Source organism: Podospora pseudocomata, assembly GCF_035222375.1.
Source record: "Podospora pseudocomata strain CBS 415.72m chromosome 1 map unlocalized CBS415.72m_1, whole genome shotgun sequence".
Classification (NCBI taxonomy): Eukaryota; Fungi; Ascomycota; class Sordariomycetes; order Sordariales; family Podosporaceae; genus Podospora; species Podospora pseudocomata.
This window is the reverse complement of record NW_026946363.1, coordinates 2,101,636-2,127,154: the sequence shown is the minus strand read 5'-3', so window position 1 is coordinate 2,127,154 and position 25,519 is coordinate 2,101,636. Positions and strand designations below refer to the sequence as shown.

Below are 25,519 nucleotides of genomic sequence, written 5' to 3'. Positions count from 1 at the left end.
AATTGCGGTCCACATCCACCAATCAAATAGGTTGCGTGGCCCAGTGGTTAAGGCATCTGCTTTACAATATCCCAGTATCGCAGAGGATCGCAGGTTCGATCCCTGCCGCGATCAATTTTTGCCTTTTTTGGCTCCTGTTGTGTTGCCATCCGTTTTGCCTCGACTGTCTGAACCTGTCTTGATTGTTAACTTACCTCTCAGCTTGACAGAGCTACATTTCGTAGGTCTCCCACATGTCATAAATCACATTCCATCCTTAAAGTGTTGTTCAGAATACCTGTGAAACGACTCGAACGATTTCCAATTGGATATCACCGACTATCGATTTTACTGTTTTCTTATCTTGCACTCTGAAAATGTCGTTTGCTTGCCCCAACATCATATCACTCCATTCAGATTTTTACGGAGTCGGAATGTCTTCGGCATCTTCAGGACAGGTAAGCCCACGAGATACTTCCACGAAGGATACACCTGATCACACCTTCGACGTACTACTTCCTACTCTCCAGGCTTAGCTCCAATTTATTTATGTTACAATCGCTCTTCAGACACAATCTATCAAAAAGCGTCCACTTTGTTAACTGACTTTCTTACTCGCTCGAACCCTGGTGATGAATAACAAACACAACACCTACCTGCACTGTTGATACAAGAAGCCGGAAAGTGTTCAAGGTCACGTTGACTGGTTCTTCATCTTTGAACTGAAAAAGCTCATACCGTTCATTGGTTTGGATCAAGTACATGTCGGCGGTGCTGCTGTCTCTCCAGAGCCTCGTCCCAACTTGCCGGAAGTTACACAACAGTCAAGATCTCGAAGAGGGAACTCGGTATTTGTCTCTCTTGGCTCGTTGGAAGCGATATTGCCGGTCCCCCGAGATGGCAAGCCGAAACAAGAGCGAGGGGTATGGCATATAACGCGTACCCAAGGCACCTAGTGCAAGAGGAAGGGGAACCTTCGATATATAAAGGTAAGCCCCTTCCTTCTTGACTCCCCTATCAAAACATTTTCGTCCTCTCTTAATAGATTCGTTGTTGTCGTCAGTTATTGTAGCACTCGTCACTGCAAATACCTAACAAGTCAAACACACCTTTGGATCTTCCAGTTTATTCCATCCTCCTCAACATCAACAACATCAACAATGCCACCAACAAACCCAACCCACCAACCGTCTGGTTCTTCTGGTATTGCGTAAGTCTTTACCATCACCATATCCCTTGCACATATGTCACCAGACTGGTAAAGTAACATGAAACCCCCGTAGTGCCCCCATCAGCATGGACCGTATCGGCGAGAAACGATGAAAACGCTCTGTACCCAATGCGAGCATTAACGACGTTGTAATAAATGTTTGGAGATCGAGGATACAAACAACTATTGGGATACCGTTCCATCAGGAGCTCTGCCGCCAGAGACAAGAAGAAATTAAGCAGAGTCGTCTAGCAGGTTCAAGGCATGGATGAAGTTCATGGGGGGGAAAGATTGGAAGATGATCTATCGTCGTCATGTCAAACCTCCTCTTCTCAGTATGAAGTAGATCAAATGTGTTGAGCACGGCTGGTGCAAGATATAACAGGAACTTCATTATTGGTCCTACATATACACAATTGTGGAATATTCAATTTCATGTACTGCACCTACCTTCCAGATATCTCCCCGACTCAAACCTAGGTAGGTAGCTGCAATAACCCCCCTCCCAACACCAATCACCAACCCCAACCAACTCCAGTCCTATGTATACTCCCACAATTAACAATTGCCACACTCCACAGTCCCTTGCCCACCTAAAGCTGTTCAATACCCTCCACAAGCTGCTCCAACTCCTCCTCCCCCTTCTCCCCATTCATCAACTCCCCCAACAACCCCACCACCCCCTTTAGCCTCCTCTCCTTCACCCCCTCCTCCATCTCCCTACTCTTCACCCCCGCAACCTCCAACACCTGCTTCGGCAACCTCGCCAACCTCCCCACATTCAACCCATAACTCCGATGCGCCACCCCCTCGGCAACTTCATACAAAAACGTAACCTCCTCCTCCTGCCCATCCCCATCCCCCCCTCTCTCAACCCTAAACTTCATGTGCACACACCTCACCCTCCCATCCCCCAACCCCTCCGCCACCCTCGCCAGGTTCTGATAATGCGTGATAAACAACGTCAAACACCCCACCTCCTTAACCACATAATCCAGCACCGCATGCGCAATCGCCGCACCGTCGTGCGTCGACGTCCCCCTGCCCAGCTCATCCAGAATCACCAGGCTCCTCGGGGTGGCGGAGCGGAGAATAGAAGCTGTTTCACTGACCTCAACCATAAAGGTTGATTCCCCCGCAAAGAGGTTATCCCTCGCGCCCATGCGGGTGAAGATGGCGTCGCAGGGGGTGAGCGTCATTTCTGTTGCGGGGACGTAGCTCCCCATCTGAGCAAGCAAAACGAGGAGCGCGACGGAGCGAACGTAGGAGGATTTACCGCCCATGTTGGGGCCTGTGATCAGTTGGGCCAAGGGGGCAGGCGAGGAGAGGGAGGTGGTGAAGGGGATGTAAGGAGTGGAAAGGGTGTGTTCTGCTATGGGGTGGCGGCCTTCGACGATGGAAATCGAAGGGGGGGCCGTGATGGGGAGGAAGTTGGGTTTGGAGTAGCCCGGTAGGGAGGCCACCTGGGAGAGGGACAAAAGACAGTCCAATGTGGCGAGAGAGGAGACGGCGTCGCGGAGTGGTTGATACTCCGCCGCGAGAGACGAGAGAAGAGCCGAAAAGGCGGCATCACAGGCGGCGGCGAGGGCTTCGCGGTGCTGGTCGCGCTCGCTGATGAGTTTGATCACCTCTGGGGTGTGGAACCGAGAGACCTTCTTGGTGCCAGAGGTTTTGGCCCAAGAGGCGGGGACGTTTTTGAGGTCGGTGTTGGCTACCTCGATGAGGTATTCGATGCCGGAGACGGTGGTGTATTCCACCAAAACCTTCTTCTTGAGTTTGGCCGTGGCTTCTTTGCGGTAGGCGTCGAGATCGGCCTCTACCGCCGCGATCCCCAGCTTGTGATCGGTGATGTCGTCTGTCTCCTCTTCCTCGCGGAAGAAGTTGTATTTGTCGTCTTTTCTGGCGGCTTGGGCGTTGATCTTGTCGAGGTAGGAGGTGACGATATCACCGATGGCAGGCAGAGAGAGAAGGGTCTCCTGGAGCAGGCTTGACTTGAAGCCTGTCTCTGCCGGAGACTTCACTCTGTGATACTCCATGGCGATTTTCTGGAGAGTCTGAAGGGTTGACAGAAGCTCTGGCCTAGTGCACTTTCCGTAGTATATACGGATCAAGCTGCGCTCCAGATCGGCCTTGATCGAGGCCAGCATGCCGGTCAGCTTGCTAACCTGAATGGCAGACTGCTTCTCTAGAAGCTCTTCTACTGCAGTGACACGCTCTTCTAGCCGCTGCTGGTCAAGCAATGGACGACCAATCCATTTTCTCAGCAGTCTCTGGCCAGGCCTGGTCTGGGTTTTGTCCAATGCCCACATCAGACTACCCTTTTCAGAGTGGTCCGTAGAGTTTCGGTAGACCTCGAGACTCTCAAGTGTTGTCCCGTTGATCAACATGTGCTGTCGTGTACTAAACGACTGAAAGTACTTGGTCAAACCAAAGATATGTTGCAGGCCATATTCGGTGAGATGGTTGATCATTGCTGACAGACAGATGGTGACTGACTCCGGCAGCTTCAAGACCTTCTCTAAAAGCGCTGCTGAGTTCTCGTCATCCTCTTTGGTCTTGTCAGCATAAAACTGGGTGACATGAGAGTGAGCCTCAGCAGCCATCGTCTTTGACTTGGGCACCCGCTCAACCCGACTTCGATCACCGAACACGTTGGTACGGCTGCCAGAAAGATGCTTGACAATTTTGTCGGAGGCCTTGGACAAGTCACCGACAATGAGGAATTCGCAAGGCGAGATATGGAGCAACCGGGTCTCCATCTCCCGCCTCATGAAGCCATCTTCAAAGTCATCATAGATGATATCTCCGGTTGCAGGCTGTACGGCAATAATTCCGACTTGCACTTTCTCATCAGTGCCAGACCCCTTGGTCGGGGATTCAGTAAGACAAAGCAGATAGCCACCAGATGGAGCACCAGTGGCATCTCCCGGTTGATCCAGCTCCCCTGTCTCGTCGATGTATGTGCCCTTGGTGTAGACATTGGTAAGTTTTCGGACGAATGGTGCGTTGCGATTGTCGCCGGCTTTCTTGAGGGCTGCAGTCTCAACTTGGCGGACAACACCAACTTTGTGACCAGCAGCAACAAGGCGTTTGGCGTGTACGTTTAGTCGGTGAACTGGCACGCTGGCAGAGGCGAATCGGTCGAGATGGGCTTCGGATGGATCTTGGCGAAAGGTCAGCATAACGATCGGAACACAACACATGCAAGTTGCACCTACGCTCATCGTATCTGAATTTGCCAGGAATGCACACAATGCTCAGCTCTTTGGCAGCTATCCGAGCATCCTCGCCAAAGAACTTGAACTTGTAACCAACTTCGACAATCAAGAGAGTATCCATGTGTTTCCTCTTGATATCGAGAAACTGGATTTCCATAGGCGTAAGCTTGCCAGTCTTGGCACCCTTCTTCTTGCCCTTGGTCGGTGGTGGTTCGTCCTCCTCAGCCTCATCCTCTCCTTCGGCGTCATCACCCTCCAGGCCTGGAGTAGAACTGTCTGGGGCACCATTGCGCCTCTTCATGTACGACATGCTGTCTGGATGGCCAAGCTTCTTGACAAACTTCTTGTGCAGCTCCTCCTTCTTCCGTCTCGTTGCCGCATCTTCGGTCTCGTCCTCGTCGGGTGCGCCAGTCTTTGAGGCGGACCCCTCATCGTAGACATATTTTCCGGTTCTGGATGAACTTGGGCCATTTCCAGCAGGAGGCGAGCTTGGAAGCTCCTGATTCTCGGACTCGTCATCGTCGTCAAGGACACGCTTGGCGCGTTTGGTCAAACGGCTAGACCTGGTAGTCTTTTCAGTCCCATTCCCGGAGTCATTGTCCTCTTGGAGAGGTCGCTTGAACCTGGAGACTTGAGACGGTCCAGGGGCCGATGGCGAGGACGAGCGTCCAGCTTTGGAGTCGTCTTTGGCTGGCTTCTGGGCAGCCAACTTCTGTGACAAGCCATTGACAGTCTTTGGGGTGAAGAAACTAGTCAAGGATGACTGCTTCTTTTCGGATGGTTTCGAAGACCCAACCATGATGCCGCAGTGGATTTGGTCTGGTTGGCGATGCTATGTGTAGTCGTTACGGTGATGTCACGGCGGCACCAGAAAGGGACGAATGACTCCACGGCAGACGCGTAGCCAAAAATTGGACGCGCGCATTGAAACGCGCCGCGCAATTGAGTGGTTGCATTGAAACGCGCCGCGCAACTGAGTGGTTGCATCTGCAGCGAATTCACATGACCGCAACGTGGCCCGTGCTTAACCCCGCGCTTTTTCCAGCCTTCCCCTCAAACTCCGTCTGCCGCCTCCCCCCGAGTTTTGGCAGGGATGTCCCCGGCCATTGCCTTTTTTTCCCAACCATCACCCAAGCGGAAACAGTCGGGAAGACACGACGGCATCACCGCTGCTTCTTCAACAACTCCTCGAGAGAGATGGCATGTTGATTCAAAAGAGGAGAACAGAAAATTCCAAATTCAATGCCTTCGGTGCCATGCCCGATATTAGGTAGGCATCGGGACCAAACTTTGCGGTTACAGTCAACAACACCCAAGACTTATGCAGAGAGGCCTAGACACCTCTTGGGCGGCCCTAGGACCTCAGGTGCCACCGGCGAACGGTGCCGTCCCGCCTATGCTTCCCTTATTTTGTCCTGGTGCCGCAAACCACCGTGGCTGTTTGGGAATAGTTCCACACCCAGATGCGACACTTAATAATGGATTTCATCTCTGCTCTCTGTCTCTGCGTCCCGGGCACCTGGGAATCGTGTGTGTCGTCCAAGTGATATCGTGTGTTTGATATCAGCGCCTCTAGCCTCGGATGGCAGGGTGCATTATTTCCCTTCCCCGGGGTGACAATATTGGCGTGCTTCAAGACTTGTCTGCACGTCATTGGCTTCATTGGCTTCGTTGGCTTCAAGCATGATGTTACCGCCTCTTTTTGATCCATCGAGATATCAGGCCGCCTGTGGTCTCGAGTCTCCAGCACTCTCTCCACAGTGGACTCGGTGATGGCCACATAGCGTGTCTCCCACATGGTAAAATGACAAAAGGCACGGAGAAGGCACCGAGCTCACGACAACTTCCTGGTTGACAGCTGCAGAAACTAGCAAAACTACTAGTAATAGCCTCGGGCCATGTGTCCGGCACTCACCGCGCCCTTCCCCTTTCCCCTACACACGCCTCACCGGCCGCGAGCCGATCAGATCAGATGGGATCAGCTCACCAGCGGAAAAAGTCTTTTTCGAAACGCTATCTGGACGCTAGAAAGCACGGGTAGGAAACGCCTGCTGAGCAAAAACGGCTGAGGGCCAGGTCCTTTTAGCCTGAATGAAAAGCCAAGCCGGGAGAAGTTGCGAGGCAAGCGTTAGCTCGATCCCTTAGCATCAACGGGGGAGCCGCACCCCAGAACGCCCAGTGAACGCCCAGTGAACGCCCAGCTGGAGATGCCGCCGTGAGGGCGAACTTCGCGAAACAGGGCATCATCACTCACCAACCCGGAGAAACATCTTCGTTCTTGCACAAGCGTGTTTGCCCAACAGCCACTAGTGCTTCTGGCAGTGACATGTCGCCCATTTGGAAGGGCCTCAAGTCAGCGCCAAAAACATGATCAAGGCCGAAAAGAAAGCGGGGTGCCCCGGATTCCCACTCGTCGGAAACACGGGGAGGCTTCCTACGGACCAATCACCGGCTGTCGTTGGAAACTTGACGGCTCGCTACCCCACTGGCCCACTGGCTGTCTCCAAACATCACCATCATGTGCTTCGGCGGCGAGGGTGTGCCACTCCGGCTTCCCTACGAGATGTCTCCTCCGACTGGCTACCAGCTCTGCCCGCATTAGTATGTAGCTAGACTACTCCGTAACCTTCTTCACCATCACCACCCCCTTGGCATCGGCCGCCTAACTTCGACCTCGACGTACCGGCACATCTCCAAGTCGTCTACGCGGAGCGGGATGTGCTTGTTTCCAAGCGTCGGGTTTGTGCCCAGCTTCTGCCAGCCCAAGCGAGGCCTGTGTATTATCGGCACGCATGGCCATACCATTGCAGTCGGTATGCATCTCATATACCTGCCGCCGTGACATCCTGGGACCCCCCCTGGGGAGCTCCCGACTTTGGCAAATACTGCCTAATTGAGAAAGGAGCACACCCCTGCCTTCCCGTGGGTCAACAATTCGTCTCTTTTCCGCTGCCAACCATGGTTATCTCTCGAACAAGTTGAGAGAGCAGAGCCTTTGATTCCCTCCCTGATGACAGAAACGAAACCATCACAGGACGACGTTGAGACGTTAGTGAGCGTTGGCCAAATCAAGCTCAAGTGCGCGCCACATCTCAGCGCCAATATGCAGCGCGATCTCTTTGTCGGTCCGCTTCCACCGGCCGTGCATAGGTTGCTGAAAGTGGCGGCGGCGGCATGCTCCCATTCGCTCGACGCTGCTCGGTTGGCTGGACGCTGACCAGGAGCCCACGCGAAAACCGGTCCGATCCCCAAGGCGGGCAAGCAGACGAGCTTACCCCCCCAGGGGCGCCATCGAGGCCCATGTCTGCCAAGTCTCGGCAAGGAAAAAAAGTGCGGGTTCCCACAGGAGGGGCCAAAGCTGGGGGAGAAGTGGTCAAAGTTGGGGAAAGATTGGAGAGACCTGGTGATCAACTCGACTCCACGATGCTTTGGTGTCATCGCTCCATCTTTTTTTGCAGACTTCTCTGGGGTACGGGGAGGAGCGGGCTGGGGAGACCTGGGGTCCCCAGGAAATGTGTTGTCACGGAAATCAAGAGAGGAAAGTTTCACGAGCTTGACACAGTCCAGTCCTGAGTGAAGCATCTCGAATATGAGTACTGTGTACGTATGGCTTGATGGGACATACATACATATCATATTAGCCTCATTGACAAGCAACCCGTCTCCGGCCAGCCCGTCGGGAACTGGCGAGACCAACAAGGGGGGGTACTTTCAACTGAGAGCCAGCAATCTGTTGCCGTCCTGTCCCGTACCGACGACCTGTACGGGCTGTATCGGCGTGCATGCGAGCCCCATCCAGACGTGCCTGGAACTGAACAAAAGACACTAGCTATTTGCAGAAGTGGAGGATTCGCCGTACGGGTAGCGGTTCTGGGGTGGTGAGGTGGTGGGCTCAGGGCCGCAGTTGGTCAAGCTTCTCTGGTGTGAACATGTCCCACACCTCCCCCCATGATGCCTGCCCAACCCCGGTTGTCCCTCGAACGCCTGGCCGGTCCGTCTGTCCGTCTTGGTCTCCACGACTCTTCCGTACCCCAGGGTTGGTTGACCGTCCCTGAGCAACATGTCTTTATAATCCCCCATCCCATCCTCGTTTTTGCGTTCCTGACAATCCCACCCTTTTAGGATCCAAGGAGCCGGGTCAGCTGTGTCGCCAACATCTTTCTTGAGAGCCATTCAATTGCTGCCTCTCTCGCACCTCACAGCCCATCGTCGAGTTCACACACCAACCATCCATCACCATGGGCATCTTCGATAAGAAGCCCCAAGCTGCGGCGGCCGAGGTCGCCCAGGAGGAGGCTCCTCAGTTTGAGAGAGTCAACTGGCGTCAGGAGCCCGGTCTTCGCAAGCTCTACTTCTTCGCCATCATTCTTTGCGTTGCCTCTGCTACCACCGGTTACGATGGGTACGTTTGGTTTCGGAAGCAAAACTGGGGGGTCCCTTGCTAACATGGTATCTACAGTATGCTTTTCAACGCTGTCCAGAACATGGAGCAGTGGGACAGCTACTTCGAGAGACCCAGAGGTTCCCTCCTCGGTCTCGTCGGTGCTCTCTACCAGATTGGTTCTTTGGTCTCTATCCCTATCGTGTAAGTTTTGGATTCCAGAGAGTAAAGAAGCCCAACGGCAATCAACGATTGCTGACCTGGCCCGTGTCTACAGCCCTCTCCTCGCCGATAACTTTGGTCGCAAGCTCCCCATCGCCATTGGCTGCGTTATCATGATTGTCGGTGCCGTCATCCAGGGTTCTTGCACCAACATCCGTGTCTTCATGGGTGGCCGTGTCCTCCTCGGTTTCGGCAACTCCCTCGCCCAGATCTCGTCTCCCATGCTTCTCACCGAAATCTGCCATCCCCAGCATCGTGGCCGTCTTACCAGCGTCTACAACTGCCTGTGGAACGTCGGTGCCTTGATCGTCTCCTGGCTCGCCTTCGGCACCGCCTACGTCCCCACCGACTGGTCGTGGCGTGTGCCCGCCCTTCTCCAGGCCCTCCCCTCGCTCATCCAGCTTGCCTTCATCTACTGGGTCCCCGAGTCCCCCCGTTTCCTCATTGCCAAGGACAAGCATGACCAGGCTCTTGCTATGCTCGCCAAGTACCACGCCAACGGCAACGACCAGCACCCCACCGTCCAGTTCGAGTACCAGGAGATCAAGGAGACCATCCGTCTCGAGTACGAGGCCAAGGGCAACTCCAGCTACGCCGATTTCTTCCGCACCAAGGGCAACCGCTACAGATTCGCCGTCCTCATCTCCCTCGGTATCTTCTCCCAGTGGTCTGGTAACGCTATCATCTCCAACTACTCCTCCAAGCTCTACGACTCGGCCGGTGTCACCGACCAGACTGCCAAGCTCGGTCTCGGTGCCGGCCAGACCTGCCTTGCCCTCATCGTCTCCGTCACCATGGCCATGCTTGTCGACAAGGTCGGTCGCCGCCCCATGTTCCTGGCCTCCACCGGTGGCATGTTCTGCACCTTTGTCTTCTGGACCATCTGCTCTGCTCTCTGGGACACCAAGCAGTCCCCCGGTGCCGACAAGGCCATGATCTTCTTCATCTGGGTCTTCGGCATCATGTACTCTCTCGCCTGGTCCGGTCTCCTCGTCGGCTACGCCATCGAGATCCTCCCCTACAAGCTCCGCGCCAAGGGTCTCATGGTCATGAACTTGTCCGTCCAGTGCGCTCTCACCCTCAACATCTACGCCAACCCCGTCGCCTTCGACTTCTTCGGCCCCACCAACAGCACCTGGAAGCTCTACCTCATCTACACCTGCTGGATCTTCCTCGAGCTTGCCTTTGTCTACTTCATGTATGTCGAGACCAAGGGCCCCACCCTCGAGGAGCTCGCCAAGATCATCGACGGTGACGAGGCTGAGGTTGCCCGCGTCGACCTTAACCAGGTCGAGAAGGAGACTCAGATCAGCGAGACCAAGTCTGCTTAAAGCAGTTGGCTTGTTTTTAGCTCTTGCTTTTTGTGGGAAAACAAGGCGACTTGTTTGATGTTTTGTTTTGCGTGCGCGCGCGATTTTGATGTCGCTTATTATTTTGATTCGGGACATTGAAGATTATGTGTTTACGCGAACGATGAACAAAAAACATTGAAGTTGCATAGCGGTGGATTTCGTTTAATATGCGCGCGTGTGTCTCTGTTGTTGGATGGAATAATCTATTTTTTACTATATACCCCCCCCCCAATACTATTACTACCTCAATACAAACCACCTACTCAATAAATGTGTTTGGAAAATTATGCTTTTTGCTCGGTTTCATGAAATTTGTGATATATGGTGGTTGTGCCTTATGGATAGTTTGGAAGATTGCGGGTGCCGCGTTTGAATTTAGCCACGGTGAGGGAGATTGTCTCAAGGTGGTGATGGCTTCACCTTGGATCTCTGACTCGTTATTTTGGATTGGTGTGCTGATTATGCCGTCATCTCTTGGATTTAACCACGGTGAGGGAGGTGGGGAGGTTGTGGTGATGGCTTCACTTCACCTTGTTGCCAGAAATGGAATATGGAGGGCTGATGGTAACTTTTTCTTTTTTTCGCATGACGATGTTGATTGGATCTCATCACCGGTCATCATGGCCACTTCACTTGGGACAACTCATCACCGGCGATGATCCCAATGGCTGCCTGACTCTCGCTTCACGTCTTGACATTCTCCCATCCGCCCGGTTCATTGCCCCCTTGGCCCTGCCTGATGTAGGGAAACACTAGATCTGTTCCGTCCACTCGGGTTTTGGGTCCATCACGATTCGGGGAGGGGTTTCCAAACTTCAGGCATCTTTTGCACCTCGCGTGGGTTTTTCCCGGACCAGACTCTCCAGAAGGGTTTTCTTGCCGCAAGTTGGAGAGCGAGTAGACCGAGGGTCGGTACCACCACCAGACAAAGCCTAGATCTTACAGCAACATGAGGGCAACATCGAGGTAGGAATATGTGGCAAAGACAACAGCACTAGACCAGCCTAGAGTCTCTACTACAAGAGGGCATCATGAGACGAGATGAGAAGTTCTAGAAGCGAAATGGGAACATCACATTGGACCGTGAAGAAACCAAGAGGTTACAATCCGCCACGCATCATCACATCCCCATCCATCCTCAACTGATTATTCCCATCGATACCACCGTACCAAACATTCCCACCCCCCTTCCCCTCTGACGATCAGCTTCCCAACTCGAGCAATTGATCGATAAAACCACAATCATTTATATTACCCGCTCCCCAATATCCCCCCCCTCCCCCCACACACCCTTTCCCCTTCTTCAAGGTACCCCCTACCTCCCCCCTAGGTACCGTCTACCACTCCTGCACGCCAACCCTTTTCACCCGTGGCACTAAAGCATAATACCCGGTCAGGCAAAATAGCCCAAACAGCTGGGAGTGGGCATCTTGGCCTCAACCCCGTTCTCCACATGGCGAGCAGGTACTGGATACTCGTCGTTCCTAGACTTCCCGTGTATTTGCTACTACTTGCCCGCCTTCGGACTTGACTTCGTACCACCACATTCGCCATCCCGAAAGCAGTCGGGATGATCCCAGTTTGATTGAATCTAGCCCTTGTGCTTGCTCTCTCTCTCTCTCTGTGTGTGTGTGTGTGTGTGTGTGTGTGTGTGAATCCCCACCGCGGATGTACACACCTCACCTGTCTCTTCTGCATAAGGGTGAATATGTATATGCAGAGCTACTGCACAGAACTTCCCTTTCGCTTCTGGCTTTATACAGGGCAACCTCTTTGTTTTTGGTGATGAGACCACGACGAGAGGGGACATCGCTCGACCCAGATAAATTTGAACCAAGACCCATACCAAAATTCCACGCCTTGTCTGTCTTGGAATGTGCAACCCCGTAGTCTGATATGCAAGAGCCAGCGTCAAACCGGGGTTGTTTGATTACTGGGCTCCGGCGGATACGCTGCTGGACTGGACTACTAGAGGGATCAGTCCCACACTTCCGTTCAGACACCCCATGTAGAAACGGTGATCACAGGTACTGTTGAAATCCTACCGTACCTGAGGAATAAGCATGCCGTGCCGCGAGCCGTGACCCGCACCGAGAGTCTGTTCATTTTCATATCACTATCATGATATGATCACGATAAGATATACCGTTTTGAATTACTTGCAGAGGGAGACAATCTATATGCGGTGATACACCTCCTGCAATGGAGATCATGAAGACAGTCTTGAACAAACACACACAAAATATCTCAAATACTTTACAGGAGGAACAATAATAAACCACGCACTCTAATAAGATTCAAAGTTGAGAGAGATAACGCGTCACTTGCGGGGATGGATAGTATAACGGTGAGGTATTAACTTGACTCAAATATCATAGAAGGATACCAGTGAAGTCCGATCCGTTCTACTTGTGGTGTTTGTGATAAATGAAACATCAGAGGCGCACCAATCGCCCACAGCAGTGGGAGATAAAGTCAGCTTCTAGAATGCTTCTGTAACATAACTGACCAATTTTCACTCCGAGACCTCTTTTATGGTTGCTGTGATTAACTCTGTCAGTGCATAGATAATTTTCATGTTGTCTGACTGCATGAAGCCTAAAAAGGGGCCCCTTTCTTAGGTACACAAACAAGCCAAGCCTAGACCAAAGACTCAGCAACTTCCTGAAATAAACTCTGTATTCCTCCTTTATCCTAAGCCCAACGGCAACACCAACAGATTTTGCTATGTTTTAGGGAGGGTAACCCATGCATAAGAGAGCTTATCCATTCAGAGAGATAGTATTAAAAATAACAACAAAGAGTCAAAATATATGATGAGAGTGGGATTCGAACCCACGCCCCTTTCGAGACCAGGAAGATACTTCAGAGAAGAATCAGAAATTCAGGTGGGCCTGAACCTGGCGCCTTAGACCGCTCGGCCATCTCACCATTCGTTGATGCCTTTGCTCAACAAACCCAAGCTACACATTGGCTGCTCTCTCCATCGCACTGTTGATGCAGCATTCAGGGGCACTAAAACACCATAGAGCACTCCAGCAAGTATGATTCCTGTTGCGCAGTGTGTATATGCAAAAGCCTTTATTTCTATCCTAAAACTACCATTACCCGGCCAAATCATTTTCTCCATTGCATGACCAAACCAATACCCTCGCCCAACTACCTCATCAGTCCATTCCCCAACCCCCTAAACCTCCTCCTAGTATCCCTATCCCGCACACTCTCTCTAACTCCCATTCCCTCTCTCTTACTCTCCTTCATATTCTTTCCATCCCCAAGACCCCTCAACCCATCCATCCCCCTAATACTCCGTCTTCTATTCTCCCGTTCAACTTGCACATCCCTCTTCCTCTTTTCCATAACCCCCATCTGTTGCCGCCCACCACCACCAACCCTAGGCACCTGCCCATTCCCGCCCAAAAACTCAAAAGTCCTCAAATCTGCCAAAAACCTCCTCAACCTCAACCCCGTCTCCCTCCTCACTAACCCATCAAACTCCTTATCCGCCGACGCCGCACAAATAATCTTCAGTCCCTTCAGCATATCCTCATCAGAAATATCCCTGTCGTCTTCCATCTCCCTTGCTCCCACCCCCGCAAAAAGCCCCTTCCTCAAATTCCGCCCTTGCCCCAACCCTCTAGAAGAGTTCAACTCACTCGGCCTGAACCCCAACCCTCCAGGAGGCGGCATCATATACGGTATATACTCCCGTGAACGTACCGGTTGAACAATAGAAGCAGAAGGGGGCAAGTTAACACACTGCTGCTGCTGCTGCTGCTGCTCAGCATCCATCCTCTCCCTTCTCATCATCACCGCCTTCTGCAGCCTCTGCGCCGGTGTTGTTGGTGAGGAGGGTTTCCCGTTGCTCCCAGACGACGAAGACGTTCTTTTTTTGGTGCTGCTGCTTGTTGTGATTTTCATTGTCGTTGGCGATGACACCGCACCAAAGGGGGAGGAGCATTCCCTCACCTCCATCGCGTCGAGTTTTCGCACCACGTCATCGAGCGCTCTCTTAAAGGAGGATGGCGTGCCGAGGGGGTGGTGTTCCCATGTTTGGGGGAGGAGAAGCTCAGGTGTCTTGGTGATAACGCCGCGATTTATGACAAATGGTGCCTTTACCGGTGTCTTCCCCTGAGCTGGTGTTGGCATAGGAGTATTAATCCCCTTCCCCTTCGCCTCCAACTCTGTCTTTGTCTTCAAAACTCCCGCCGGCTTGTTCAAGCCATGCGCCTGATTAACACCCTTGTTTTCCATCAATAGCTTCTGCTCCCGATCGATACTCCCCTTCTCCCCCAACACCCTCCCCTCCTTCTCCGGCGACGGCTCCTTCTCCTCAACAATAGTAGTAGGCAACTGCCTCCACGCACTAACCATACTACCCCCAGCCTGCCAATCACTCTTGATCCCATGCCTCACCTGCGGCGCCGTCCTTGGCGGCAGCAGCGCAGGCAACACCTTCTCATCTTCCCCCCCTCCCCTATCCACCTCCTTCCCCTTCACCGACCTCGCCCCCGAGGAACTATTCACCCGCTGCTCCGAAAGCGACAGCAACGGCTCCTTCTCACTCCCAGAACTAGACCCCAGCTTCTGATATCCCTCCGGTTTTACCTCACTCTGCGATCCCACCGTAGTTCCCACATCCTCCGAACTCGCCGTCACAGACGACGCCGGCGCAACAGGCAAAGGCTTATTCGCCAAAAACACCGTACTCGCCCTCGCCCTAACAACCCTCTTCTCCACCGCCGCCAGCTTAACCGGCTCAACAGACGTACTACTCGACCCCGAATAAATCTCGTTATTCCGCGACCTGCTGCCCCCCTCTTTCATCTCCGTCTCATCAGCCATCATCCCCCGTCTCGGCTTATAAACAGCCACCGTCCCCGAACTTGACTCCTTACTCCCCAAAGAGGCCACCCCCTCCATAACCCCCGTCCCAAAACTCAACTCTTTAGCACCCAAAGTGATATCCAAAGACGAAACCCCCTTCACGACGCCCATCCCCAAACCCCCCTTCCCCTTCGCCCCAACCTTCGGCACATTACTCCCCCCAAACTGATCCAACCTCCTCGTCCTACACACCCCCAACTTCTTTCCCCCCTCATCATACCTCCTCACCTGTCCCTTCTGCTCGCAAGAAGTAACCGCCAACCCCACCTCCCAAAACTCCTCCCTCCATGGCAAAAGCTCCCGCACCGTCCTCACCGAAGCCGTCGTTGACGGTGTAGACAATAACAACGACCCACGAGTCCCCTCAAACGCCTTTGCAAACTCCTCCAGCTCACGGACAAATTCGTCAAGGGTTCGTTCAGAGTCGGTTTTGGGGTCGGTTCTTGTTGTGGCTGCTTCTTCCCGCTGCTTGGGGTTCATACCTGAAATTTTTGCTACATCGGGGAGTTGTTTCTGGTGGGGGGGAACAGGTGTTGTTGTTGTTGTGGTCTGTGCTGGCGGTGACGGTAGCAAAGCTGATAGCCGTTGCTGTTGAATAATCGGACTTTTCCGGATCATGATCGACTCCTTGACTGGGTCAACTGAACGTTTGCAGTGGCGGGGATGGGCCTTGGGGAATACTGAATAGCGAGGAGTCTGCACTCGGCGTCGTGTAAGGTTGTGATCTACTGGTGTAGCGACTAATGTTTTCCCTTTGGTACAGTCGAAAACAGCCTTAATGTGTTCAGTCTGTGGGCCCCCCCATGTCTGGTTCCTGGTGTTGGGATGTGATGATGGCTGGGCAGGTTTCTTTGGCGGCGCGTGTCTGTGTCGGGTTTCACCGGCTTGCTTGATATTCGCTCGAATATTATCTTTCGGCGGCGGACGCGGTGGCTTCGACGGGCTCCAAGAGCAACCTCCCACATTTTCCTCTGATGACGGCGGCGGGGGAAGAGGACGGGATCTTGGACTGCCGCCGCCTTGTTTGACATCACCAGCCTTGAGCTGCCTCGACACTCGCTTGGCCGTACTAGAGGTCCGACTGCCAGTAGAGTGTCTAAACGATACACGAACCCTGCTCCTCCTCTTTCGCCGTGCAAGGGCACGTTGGGCACGGCGTAGCTTCCTAAGGGACTCGCTCAGAGGCTTCCGTATGACCTCCTGAGCAGCTCTATGAGCCTGACTGGCACTCGCGGTTGAAGGACTTAAAATGGGGGGAGCATCTGGATTGACATTGGGTGGTGGTGGTGGTGATGGCGTTGGTCTGAACTTTGGCCGACGGTGCGGACTTCCCTTCTAAGTTAAGTCGAATGCAGGCATCGTTCATATATTCCAAAAAAAAACCTCGATTCCCAAAAAAAACCAGGCAAGGTGCCGGTGGTATGGCTGTTGGGTGCGTTTGTGTGAACAGTATGGGTGGTAAATGGAAGAGGAGTCTCAGACCTCAAACAACATTGTATTGGACGGAACCGGAAGCAAAGGAGAGGAAACTGCGACACCGAGCTGAGAAGGGGGACTCGAGATGGCTCATAGTGGCAGGCGCCAGGAACTGTTTTTGTTGTTGTTCGTGGTAACTACTGCCACTACTGGCTCGCCCCTTATAGGTGCTCGAGAAAGAGCATGAGCATTCAGGGCGATTATTTCCTGATGTCTTTGACCCCTGGTGATGCATACATTTCGAGCTGGCGACGACCCTTGCGCAGTAGGAATTCAATTGCAGAGAAGTCTCTTTTGTCTAGACTGATGCTTTTCTCAAACTCCTCGCTGTTTCAAGGTCAGTATTAAAGTCATGTAGTGAAGCGCGAGCAACCTACCGAGCAAAGGTCTGAAAGTGTTTCCGTGTGGCCTCCGGCTTCTTGCGGCATTCTCGAAGACACTGCCGATAAAGACCGAGGACTTCTTTTTGGAGACCTGAGAGACGCATCTTGGGGTGTTGAGTGTAGCGCAATTGGATGATGCAGAGCGATTTGAGATTATTGACATGCTGCACCTTGAATGAGATGACGTCGAAATCCATGGCACAATTAACCGAGGGTCTGCGCGAAAGCAAGCTCCCTTCTCCTACGGAGAGGGGGTTAATTTTTTTAACTGGATAATATAATACGAGCTAAATAGCTAAAAAATTTAATGTATCCTATATCTCTGTTTTTTTCTAGCTAAATTAACTTAAAAAATAATAGTTTTCTACTAAAAAATAATAGGTATTATTATGAATAAAAGATTTTTTTTATCTTTAATTAGGTAGGTGAATTTTTCTTCATAACTATTTTATAAACAGTATTAATATTAAAATTACTATACTGATATTTATTAATACAAAAGTAATGTCACGGCATCAAAGCGAAGCTCATGAGAGAACAAAGTGTGAGGCTTGGGAGGAGCAGCGCCGCTTCGGCTGTATTTAGATACCGCTTCGTAGGGAGCTTTGCTCCTCTTTTCCTTTCCCTTGCGCAATAACAGAACATTTACCTTAGTCTTTGGTCGGCACTGTGACACGAATAATAAAATAGTGAAAAAACACACAAAACAACTACAACACTACAAATATACTCTCAATAAGTGTCACGGTTCTGAGATACAGTGGGGTCACGGGAACTAATTAGGGCTGGACTGAGCGATCGAGCGGGGCTCACGGTCCAGTTAGACAGAACGGACCAATGAGGTAGGGACCGGGGACCGCGGCGGGGCTCACGGTCCACGGTCCAGTATCGGCCAATCAGGAGTGGACCGAGGACCGTCTGTAAGTCAACGGTCCACGGTCCTAAAGTCTATATATACAGAGGAACTAGCTGGTGTAGATAGACAGTTCCGCAGTATTGTCACGGCTTGACACTTGGTGGGGCGCGGGGCGCACCGCGGACCAATCATTAGTACAGGAGCAAGGACCAATCAGAACAGGATCATTGGATCGAGGATCGATCCAGAAGAGTCAATCCCAAAAGGGACAGTATCGATAGGATCGATGGTCGAGTCTATCGATCCAGGACAGTGACAGGCTTGGCATAGGGTCTATATATACGGAGGAACTGGCTGGTGTAGACAGTTCCGCAGTATGCAATTCAGATTGTATTCACGGTATCTTGTGTTTACATTGAGACATCTTGTTGTGCACTGTTTAGCTGCACCGAACCAATTGTCAGAAGTTACCTTCAACCAGTATCCCTTTCAGAGGTTCTGTACAGGGGTTCGTCACAAGTATGCAATAGATATAAGTCACAATCGTTGGTATTCAGACTATTGTAATTGAGACAAGCCATTGTTGTACACTATTTAGCTGTACCGAATCAGGATTGTTTAGAAGTGCCTTCAACCAGTATCTCTTTCAGAGGTTCTGGATAGAAGTTCGTCACATAAATGTTTTAATACTACCTAAAATAGATATTTTTAGTTAGAATTAATATAGTAAATTAATAGTAATTAAAAAAAAATTATGACTAATTAGCTTTATAATTTACAGTATAATTTTATTATATTTTTAAGTTATTTAAATTAAATTATCATGTTTCTAGTATTTATAAGTTAATTTATAGCTATTGTAGGTATATTTAGCTATTAGTTAATATATAGATTTAATGGAAAAAAAATAGACTTAGTTTTGGTGTATTTTGGTAGATGTACTGTCCAGTCGAAATGTATTGTCCGGTGAAAAAGTGGCCCTCTCTCCGTAGGAGAGAGGTCTTGCTTTCGCACAGACCCTCGGTTATAGTGGAACCTCGGCAATCTAGCGGCCGCTTCGGCGCTCCATTGAGCGTTTCCGTCGGGAGCGGCAGTAGATCGACGGCCCCACACGGCCTAGGCAGACCGAGCTATAATCGGGACTTCGGTCGCCAGGGCTGAGCTCAAAGCTCAAACTTACCGCATTTCCATTCAGAGACCTCTCAATCGCCAAGACCTGCCACGTTGAACTGGTTAGCTTCTTGTAGTAAATAGAGCGAGCCTCGAGCTAGAATCAACCTTGCTCTGTATAAACAAATTCCAGCTCATTGTTTTAATGTAGCTTCGCCCCGATCATCGAGACCAAGTCCAAACAAGTAAACACACAGCCTCCCGGTATGCCTACTGCAAAGAGTGTGACCAGATTGGCTCAAACTGGACCAATGGATGGTCACCTTCCACACAAGACGAGGTTCGCCTCGAAAGGTCGCCTGGAAACCCGCTTCGAGGGATGCATGCTGCGGTTACCGCTAGTTTCTCTATATATCGAGATAACCTGACACTGGAGTACCACGCTTCTAAAGATGTCGTGAATTCCTAATCGTTGCTCACTTTACAAAGCATATAAAGTTCTCAAAACCCGAGACTTAACTTTGTGGCTTACCTCAAAACTCGAAGCCACGTCGTGGTGGCTCAAAAAACGAGCAGCAAAGAAATATCAGAGTCAAACTCCTAATCTCTGTTTGAAAATATCCTCTTACTTCCTTTCTATCTTCTGGTCCTCTTGCCAGGCCCAGCTATCGCCTCGATCTGCGAAATCCCCGAGAACGACCCAATGCCAGAACTTCTACAGGCTGGTGTTTTCGACAAAGACACCCTGCCACTTCTGCAGGTCATTCTGTGGGCAGCTTTGCAAGCCATGGCTCTCGCTGCAGTTGGAGATATGACAAGGGGACCGAATCGGCCTATTTATGTCGAGACCACGCCAGGAGACGACGATCCGCTGCGCATAGATCCACCAGACGAGACCCCGAACGCTCAAGGCAAAGAAAAAGGAAAACAGGCAAATATTGCTGTCAGCCTTCCTCAGAACTCACCCACAACGTGGTTACCACCACCGCAGCTTGAAAACGAAGAATTGAATGACGGCGAACACTTCCTCGTCGATTACCCCGTGCCAGAAACCCTTTCCTCGTACCCACCCGCGCTCAAAGATATACCAGATACAATCCGCACGGTTGTACGATTATCGATAGACGCAGTCTTTGAACGAGCCCGTTCAGAGAAAGAGGCGGCTGTGGCATTGCCCCAGCGTGTGGCCCAAGACACGACGAGACAGGAGGAAGAGGAACAGGCAACAGAAAATCAACAAAAGACAGAAGAAAATGAATTACCCGCGGAGAGTTTGACAACGGCGGTGGTCGTTTCGCCCGCTTCTCGCGTGGAGGATCAATCACTACCAAGCGAGGCTCAAACCGAGCCAGAACGACCAACACTCAAGCCATCCCGGTCCTGGCGTCGCAGGGTGTTCTCTCATCGCCACTTGGAGCGGTATATATCTCAGACCGGCGAAAAGAATAAGAACCAGGAAACTCCAGGATCGCCCAGTGCTTTTACCAGGCTCACATTCAAAACCCTCAACCGTCCCTCAGACGGCACCAAGGAATCTAGAGAAGAGATGTACGCCCCATACCTATCCTTCCCACCCAACCTCCCTCCTCTCGACTAACTTTCTTACCCAGAGAATGCACCGCCTGTCTCGAACCCACTAAAAGAGCAGACTCGGTAAAAGCCGCCATATGCAACCACACCTACTGCAAACCCTGCTTCGAGCAGCTCGTCCTCACCGGCCTCCAAACCGAAGCCCAATTCCCCCCAAAATGCTGCCTCAACCCCATCCCCTGCCGCACCATCACAAAGTACACCTCACGATCAACCCGAAAACTCTACAACGAAAAATCTACCGAATACGCAACCACCGACAGAATCTACTGCCCCATCCCCGACTGCGGCCGATGGCACGATAAAACCACCATCATCACCCCCCAAACAGGCACCACCACCACCCCCTACCTCAAGTGCACCAAAGGCCACAAAATGTGTCCCACCTGCCACCAAAAAGCCCACAAAAAAACCGAATACTGCCCCCAAGACCCAGACTACCTCTGCACCAAAGCCTTCATCCAAGAGTCCGGCTGGCAAAAATGCCACCGCTGCAAACGCGTCGTAGAGCACGTGTCCGGATGTAGACACATGACCTGCCCCTGCGGCGGCCAGTTCTGCTACGTCTGCGGCGCCAGGTGGAAGACTTGCTTCTGCACAGACAGACAGGTAGACGTGATGAAATCAAAAGCCGCCGCGCGCCGGCATGAGAAACAACAGCAACAACAGAGCGAACCTGCCAGCAGCAGCAGTCAAGCTTCACAACCCACCACCACCCCAGCTGATGAACCAACACTCGCGAGACTGACCCAAATATCCGAGCACTCCTCCCTTCTCACCTTTATCATGACCTCGATAACGGACCACCAATCTGACATTTTAATCACGTCTCACTCCCGCGAAACATCCCAGCTCGTCAAGTCCCATGCCCTTCGCCGTCGCAGCTTGAATCTAAACCAATCCACCGCCCTCGCCCGCATGCAAAACTCCCACATTGCAGGTGTTGCCTCCCTTCAAAAGAAACACGAAGGCGTCGAAAGGGAGTTTTCTCTCAAAGTAGGGGAATTCCCCTCTGACTCTATCCCAGACGTAGGGAAATCACCAGAGGAGAGGAAACTCCAGACTGGATACGTCACCCTAAACCAAAAAATGAGATCAACACAAAACAGAGAGATGGGGATGTTAAAACTGGAGCAAATTGTGGAAAAGGGGGGAAAGGAGAGGGAATTAATGAGGGAGAGGGAAGAACTTGAGCAGGAACTAGGACACGAGGCTAGGGAGCTGAGACGGAGGCAAGTTATGGAGGCAGAGTGGGGGAGGCTGGTTTGGGAGGAGAGGGGGAGGATGTTGAGGGAGATGGAGGAGAGGGAGAGGGAGGTTGTTATTTTAGAGGGGGGAGGAGAGTAGCTGATGAGAGGTGAAGTGGTGATGGTGGCATGTGAAGTTGATGTGGTCCGTGCGACGAGCGTCTAAGTGTAAGTCAAGGAACAAGGGGGGATGTGAAAACCCCCGCCCACCAATCAGCATAAAGATTTGAGATGGGAAGCTCTTATCTTATCTTTGGACCATTTGGGTACGTCATTGCCTGGGGCGTTCTTGGAGAAGGGAAATACCCCGTGGCTGGAGGTTTGGGGAGCTGAATAGCGAGTTCGGTTGGGTAGAATGAGATAAGGAACATATAGGTATATAAAGAAACATAACCTCTCATGTTGTAGACATTAAACTGAATGTTGCCATAGTGAATCTTTTCATGCTTAGAGATGCTGTCTCCACCTTGCCGAGCTTAAATCACGACAAGGCGCATTCCCGCACTTCGACATGCAGCGCGATACAACCATGCAGAAGGAAGATCTCCATATCTTTGAGCTTCTTCTGTCGGAAATGGGTGAGTAGAAAGCTGCGCCTTTGGCTGAACCGGGTACGTAATGTGGTTAGGTGTGTCGTTGGGAGGGAGCAGTTGTGAGTGGTCAGCCTGTGGGTGAAGCTGTGGCTCCCCACTGTTTGTGGCGCATGCCTGATCAGGTTAGGGCCGATTCTTTTGCTCATGTTTTTGGTGTGCATTTACTGTTGCTCCAACTACAAGTGTTCAATTACATTGCATTATATTGTGGCTCTCGCTGTTTGTATAACAGCTTATTCCTGAGACCTGTGCTCTTCAACCAATATCTAAGAAGTACTGTCATTTTATACAGACATTTCCGCTCACAGTCCTAACAAAGATGATCACAACTTACACAAAATCAGCATGTGGGGGTTGATACTTCCCCTTCTGTCCTAGCTCGCCATTCCAGGAACTAGCCGGGATGCTCCCGTCCTGTCTTCGTTCCAGATCTTGGCTTTTCAATGGTGTTATCTCTCCCTCTCTCCAAAGGTGATGATCCGTATCATTTCTATCCGCCAGTTGGTACAACCAAGGTGCCAGTAACCAGCCATCTTATGATATGATTTTTTCGCTGCCTTTTTCCAAATCTGCCCAATCCTGATCGAGTTCGAGTGTCCTGCAGCGCCTGTGCTCGGCGTCCCTTATTGCGTTAGGTCTCACTACCCGCCTACTTACCTTACCTTGGTGTTCGCCTCGAGACGAAAGCAACCTGAGTGGTGTGTGTGTGCGTGTGCAGCTGGGGTGCATTATAAGGCGCATATCCCATCTCCTCGCCCTTGCGACCCTCCCTTTCTCCCTTTTTTTTCAGCTTTTGTTGCTGTCACCAAAAACACATCAGCTCACCACCTGGTTACCGGACATATTCGTCGTTCCACATACCGCGAGTCAACGACTACACCTAACAAAAAATGGCCGCTCCTCCTGAAGTTTCCCATGGCCGCGGTGGCGCCGGCAACATCAACCCCGATGACACCAAGTACGTCGACGGAGAGGTCGTCCGTGTTGGCGCCGAGGGCAGCCATGGCGATGGAGCTTTCAGCACTGGTCGTGGAGGTAAGCTTCGGCCTCTTTTGTCCCATACATCATCTAGGATATAGCCCATGACCCACGCCATCAACATCGCTGTCCACTTGTCTTCCTCCCCCTACAATCAAACAAAGGGACAAAACAACACTCTGGTGATGATGATGGTGGTCGAGGTGGTGTCATGCTAGCCTTATCGACCTCGACCCAGCACCCCTGCTGCCTCCCCCACGGGGCCTACGCCAAGGCTCGGCAGGACGATAAGGCTTTCTTTCTCCACACACAAGATGACCCGAACAGAACAAAAGGGCTAACTTGAGAATTTCCAAAGGCGCCGCCAACATCGCCGACACTGGCAAGAAGCAGACCGTCCGTGCCGACAAGGACTTGGTTCCCGAGGCTGCCATTCGTCCATCCCAGGACACGGACTACCACACTGGCCGCGGCGGTGCTGGTAACGAGTACAAGGATGCCTCCAAGGAGCACGCCAAGAAGGTGGTGGACGGGGAGACGAACCCTGTCGGTTTGGCGGACAGACTGAAGAGGAAGATTTTGGGAGTGTTCAAGAAATAGACAGAGGGTGTGGGAGTGTTTGTCTGGAATTTTTCTTTCTCTTGCTTTCTACTGTCAATCTGCACTGATACCACATTTTGTTCACGACTTGTTGAACGTTTTGCAATTTCGGCTTTATTTGAAGGAGGTGGGGATGGGGGGGAGGGGTTTACATCAAAGAGATGAGTTATGATAATGAGGTGGATATGAGTTGGGACGTAAGGTATACTATAATGGCAAGCTTTTGGCAATATCTCTAGCTCCTTTTTGTGTGCTTTGCTTGTTTGTCCTGATTCCAACCACCGCAAGAACCGCAACATCACCTCACCATCAAACTGATCACGAGGAGCTTCACCAAGAAAAGAGATTCCTCGTAAGTAATGAAACCCACACACACACACACCTTGACCGGTGTGAGCAGGTGAGCCATTCTGATATTAAATCTTCCTTCTTGGCTGCTTTGGGGCGCTTCGTGCCTTGCTTTTTGGCCATCGCCTACGGGGTACTGATTTGACTTTGTAACCCAACCCAGGAACCATGTGCTGCTTGATGTGGGAGTTGAACCTGCATTTTGCAGGTCCCACTCACACAACACGCGCAAGAATGCATACATACACCATCCGATATAACTTCCAGGTTCATGGTGTTAAGGGAAACAAAACCAGTATATGTCGAGATCGGAGCCAGGAAAGCAAACCGCGGTACTACGCCTCCGGCAGTTGCACACACATGCCGTGTCACCACCTTAAGGGTTTATTCTCCTGGTTGAAGGTCCCTTGACAACTGCGATCATGTGGTGAAGCGATCCTTCTTCAAGAACCGGGAATACCTAACCGCCGTTTTGTCAAAAGCATAGTGTAGTCAAATACCGTCGCATCGGATCCGGGAACACATCGTCATTACCCCTCATGGAGTCATGCCTGCTATGCCCATCGGGCTTGGCGACTAGCAAGCTTGAAAGGGACCCTTATTCACACTCCAACACTATCCCGAACTCCACTCTACACCATAGAAGAAGACGGCCGCTTGTGAAGAACATGTCTCACCTCAACAAACTGTGAATTTTCAGCCCATCAAGGGTGGCCACCCAGCATGGGATCAGCACCTCGCATCTGCAACTCAACCTGGGGATAGCTCTGTCTAAACACTCCGTACAGAAGTAGGTGGTCGAATCCTTTCGATTGTGAAGGTAGGAGGGTATACATCGTACGAGCTATACCAACCCGATGCAACGCCGGTAATGGAGACCAAGATTGCTCAAATCAAGTTACCTATCCATCCCAGGGTGTGTGTGCGTGCCAGTTCGGTTGGGCGGTGATGAAAAGGGAGGGGGTCCATGTGGGCGGCTCGGGGGGATCATCACTGCCCATCCGCTTATGCTCCCCGGATGTGCATAGTGTAGTGTGCTGGTGTGGGTAGTTATATGTACGTACAAGCAAGGTGGAAAACCAGAAACCC

General features: G+C 51.6%; 8 protein-coding genes and 2 non-coding genes across 10 annotated transcripts; 5 read left to right on the top strand and 5 right to left on the bottom strand.

Moving 5' to 3' along the window:
• Positions 1–29: 29 nt before the first annotated feature.
• Positions 30–114, bottom strand: QC762_0007210. The gene has a single exon. It is a non-coding gene; the product is annotated as a tRNA-Val (tRNA).
• QC762_108815 (uncharacterized protein) lies at positions 83–1,689 on the top strand. The gene is made up of 3 exons (XM_062885300.1): positions 83–437; positions 1,079–1,189; positions 1,263–1,689. Exons 1-3 carry the CDS (start codon positions 357–359, stop codon positions 1,329–1,331), a joined length of 261 nt encoding a protein of 86 aa, XP_062748254.1. The 5' UTR covers positions 83–356; the 3' UTR covers positions 1,332–1,689.
• Positions 1,690–1,782: 93 nt separating this feature from the next.
• Positions 1,783–5,293, bottom strand: MSH3 (Mismatch repair protein msh3; the record flags this gene model as incomplete). Its single annotated transcript, XM_062885299.1, has 2 exons — positions 4,408–5,293; positions 1,783–4,352 (listed from the first exon to the last, which is right to left on the bottom strand). The coding sequence occupies exons 1-2, from the start codon at positions 5,204–5,206 to the stop codon at positions 1,783–1,785; spliced, it is 3,369 nt and encodes a 1,122-aa protein (XP_062748253.1). The 5' UTR covers positions 5,207–5,293.
• Positions 5,294–5,497: 204 nt separating this feature from the next.
• Positions 5,498–7,624, top strand: QC762_0007180 (uncharacterized protein; the record flags this gene model as incomplete). The annotated part of the gene is given in 3 exon segments (XM_062882843.1): positions 5,498–6,597; positions 6,609–7,220; positions 7,442–7,624. 2 exon segments carry the CDS (start codon positions 7,200–7,202, stop codon positions 7,622–7,624), a joined length of 204 nt encoding a protein of 67 aa, XP_062748252.1. The 5' UTR covers positions 5,498–6,597; positions 6,609–7,199.
• A 1,021-nt stretch (positions 7,625–8,645) lies between these two features.
• QC762_108800 (uncharacterized protein) lies at positions 8,646–10,651 on the top strand (the record flags this gene model as incomplete). The annotated part of the gene is made up of 3 exons (XM_062885298.1): positions 8,646–8,809; positions 8,867–8,992; positions 9,066–10,651. The coding sequence occupies 3 exons, from the start codon at positions 8,646–8,648 to the stop codon at positions 10,339–10,341; spliced, it is 1,566 nt and encodes a 521-aa protein (XP_062748251.1). The 3' UTR covers positions 10,342–10,651.
• Positions 10,652–13,176: 2,525 nt separating this feature from the next.
• On the bottom strand, positions 13,177–13,293 carry QC762_0007160. The gene has a single exon. It is a non-coding gene; the product is annotated as a tRNA-Leu (tRNA).
• Positions 13,294–13,521: 228 nt separating this feature from the next.
• On the bottom strand, positions 13,522–15,867 carry QC762_108790 (uncharacterized protein; the record flags this gene model as incomplete). Its single annotated transcript, XM_062885297.1, has 2 exons — positions 13,522–15,731; positions 15,855–15,867. The coding sequence occupies 2 exons, from the start codon at positions 15,865–15,867 to the stop codon at positions 13,522–13,524; spliced, it is 2,223 nt and encodes a 740-aa protein (XP_062748250.1).
• Positions 15,868–16,925: 1,058 nt separating this feature from the next.
• QC762_108788 (uncharacterized protein) lies at positions 16,926–17,382 on the bottom strand (the record flags this gene model as incomplete). Its single annotated transcript, XM_062885296.1, has 2 exons — positions 17,103–17,382; positions 16,926–17,052 (listed from the first exon to the last, which is right to left on the bottom strand). The coding sequence occupies exons 1-2, from the start codon at positions 17,303–17,305 to the stop codon at positions 16,926–16,928; spliced, it is 330 nt and encodes a 109-aa protein (XP_062748249.1). The 5' UTR covers positions 17,306–17,382.
• A 1,814-nt stretch (positions 17,383–19,196) lies between these two features.
• On the top strand, positions 19,197–22,311 carry QC762_108770 (uncharacterized protein). Its single transcript, XM_062885295.1, has 2 exons — positions 19,197–20,622; positions 20,685–22,311. Exons 1-2 carry the CDS (start codon positions 19,778–19,780, stop codon positions 22,009–22,011), a joined length of 2,172 nt encoding a protein of 723 aa, XP_062748248.1. The 5' UTR covers positions 19,197–19,777; the 3' UTR covers positions 22,012–22,311.
• Positions 22,312–22,722: 411 nt separating this feature from the next.
• Positions 22,723–24,222, top strand: QC762_108760 (uncharacterized protein). Its single transcript, XM_062885294.1, has 2 exons — positions 22,723–23,539; positions 23,841–24,222. Exons 1-2 carry the CDS (start codon positions 23,395–23,397, stop codon positions 24,080–24,082), a joined length of 387 nt encoding a protein of 128 aa, XP_062748247.1. The 5' UTR covers positions 22,723–23,394; the 3' UTR covers positions 24,083–24,222.
• Positions 24,223–25,519: the final 1,297 nt, after the last annotated feature.

What these genes read in the sequence shown, in the direction of transcription:
- QC762_108760 (XM_062885294.1), top strand. Translation starts at nt 23,395, where the DNA reads ATGGCCGCTCCTCCTGAAGTTTCCCATGGCCGCGGTGGCGCCGGCAAC. An exon ending in TTTCAGCACTGGTCGTGGAG is followed by an intron (nt 23,540 to 23,840) that starts GTAAGCTTCGGC and finishes GAATTTCCAAAG; the next exon opens with GCGCCGCCAACATCGCCGAC.
- QC762_108770 (XM_062885295.1), top strand. Translation starts at nt 19,778, where the DNA reads ATGCCAGAACTTCTACAGGCTGGTGTTTTCGACAAAGACACCCTGCCA. An exon ending in AAGGAATCTAGAGAAGAGAT is followed by an intron (nt 20,623 to 20,684) that starts GTACGCCCCATA and finishes TTTCTTACCCAG; the next exon opens with AGAATGCACCGCCTGTCTCG.
- QC762_108815 (XM_062885300.1), top strand. Translation starts at nt 357, where the DNA reads ATGTCGTTTGCTTGCCCCAACATCATATCACTCCATTCAGATTTTTAC. An exon ending in CTTCGGCATCTTCAGGACAG is followed by an intron (nt 438 to 1,078) that starts GTAAGCCCACGA and finishes ATACCTAACAAG; the next exon opens with TCAAACACACCTTTGGATCT. An exon ending in TCTGGTTCTTCTGGTATTGC is followed by an intron (nt 1,190 to 1,262) that starts GTAAGTCTTTAC and finishes AAACCCCCGTAG; the next exon opens with TGCCCCCATCAGCATGGACC.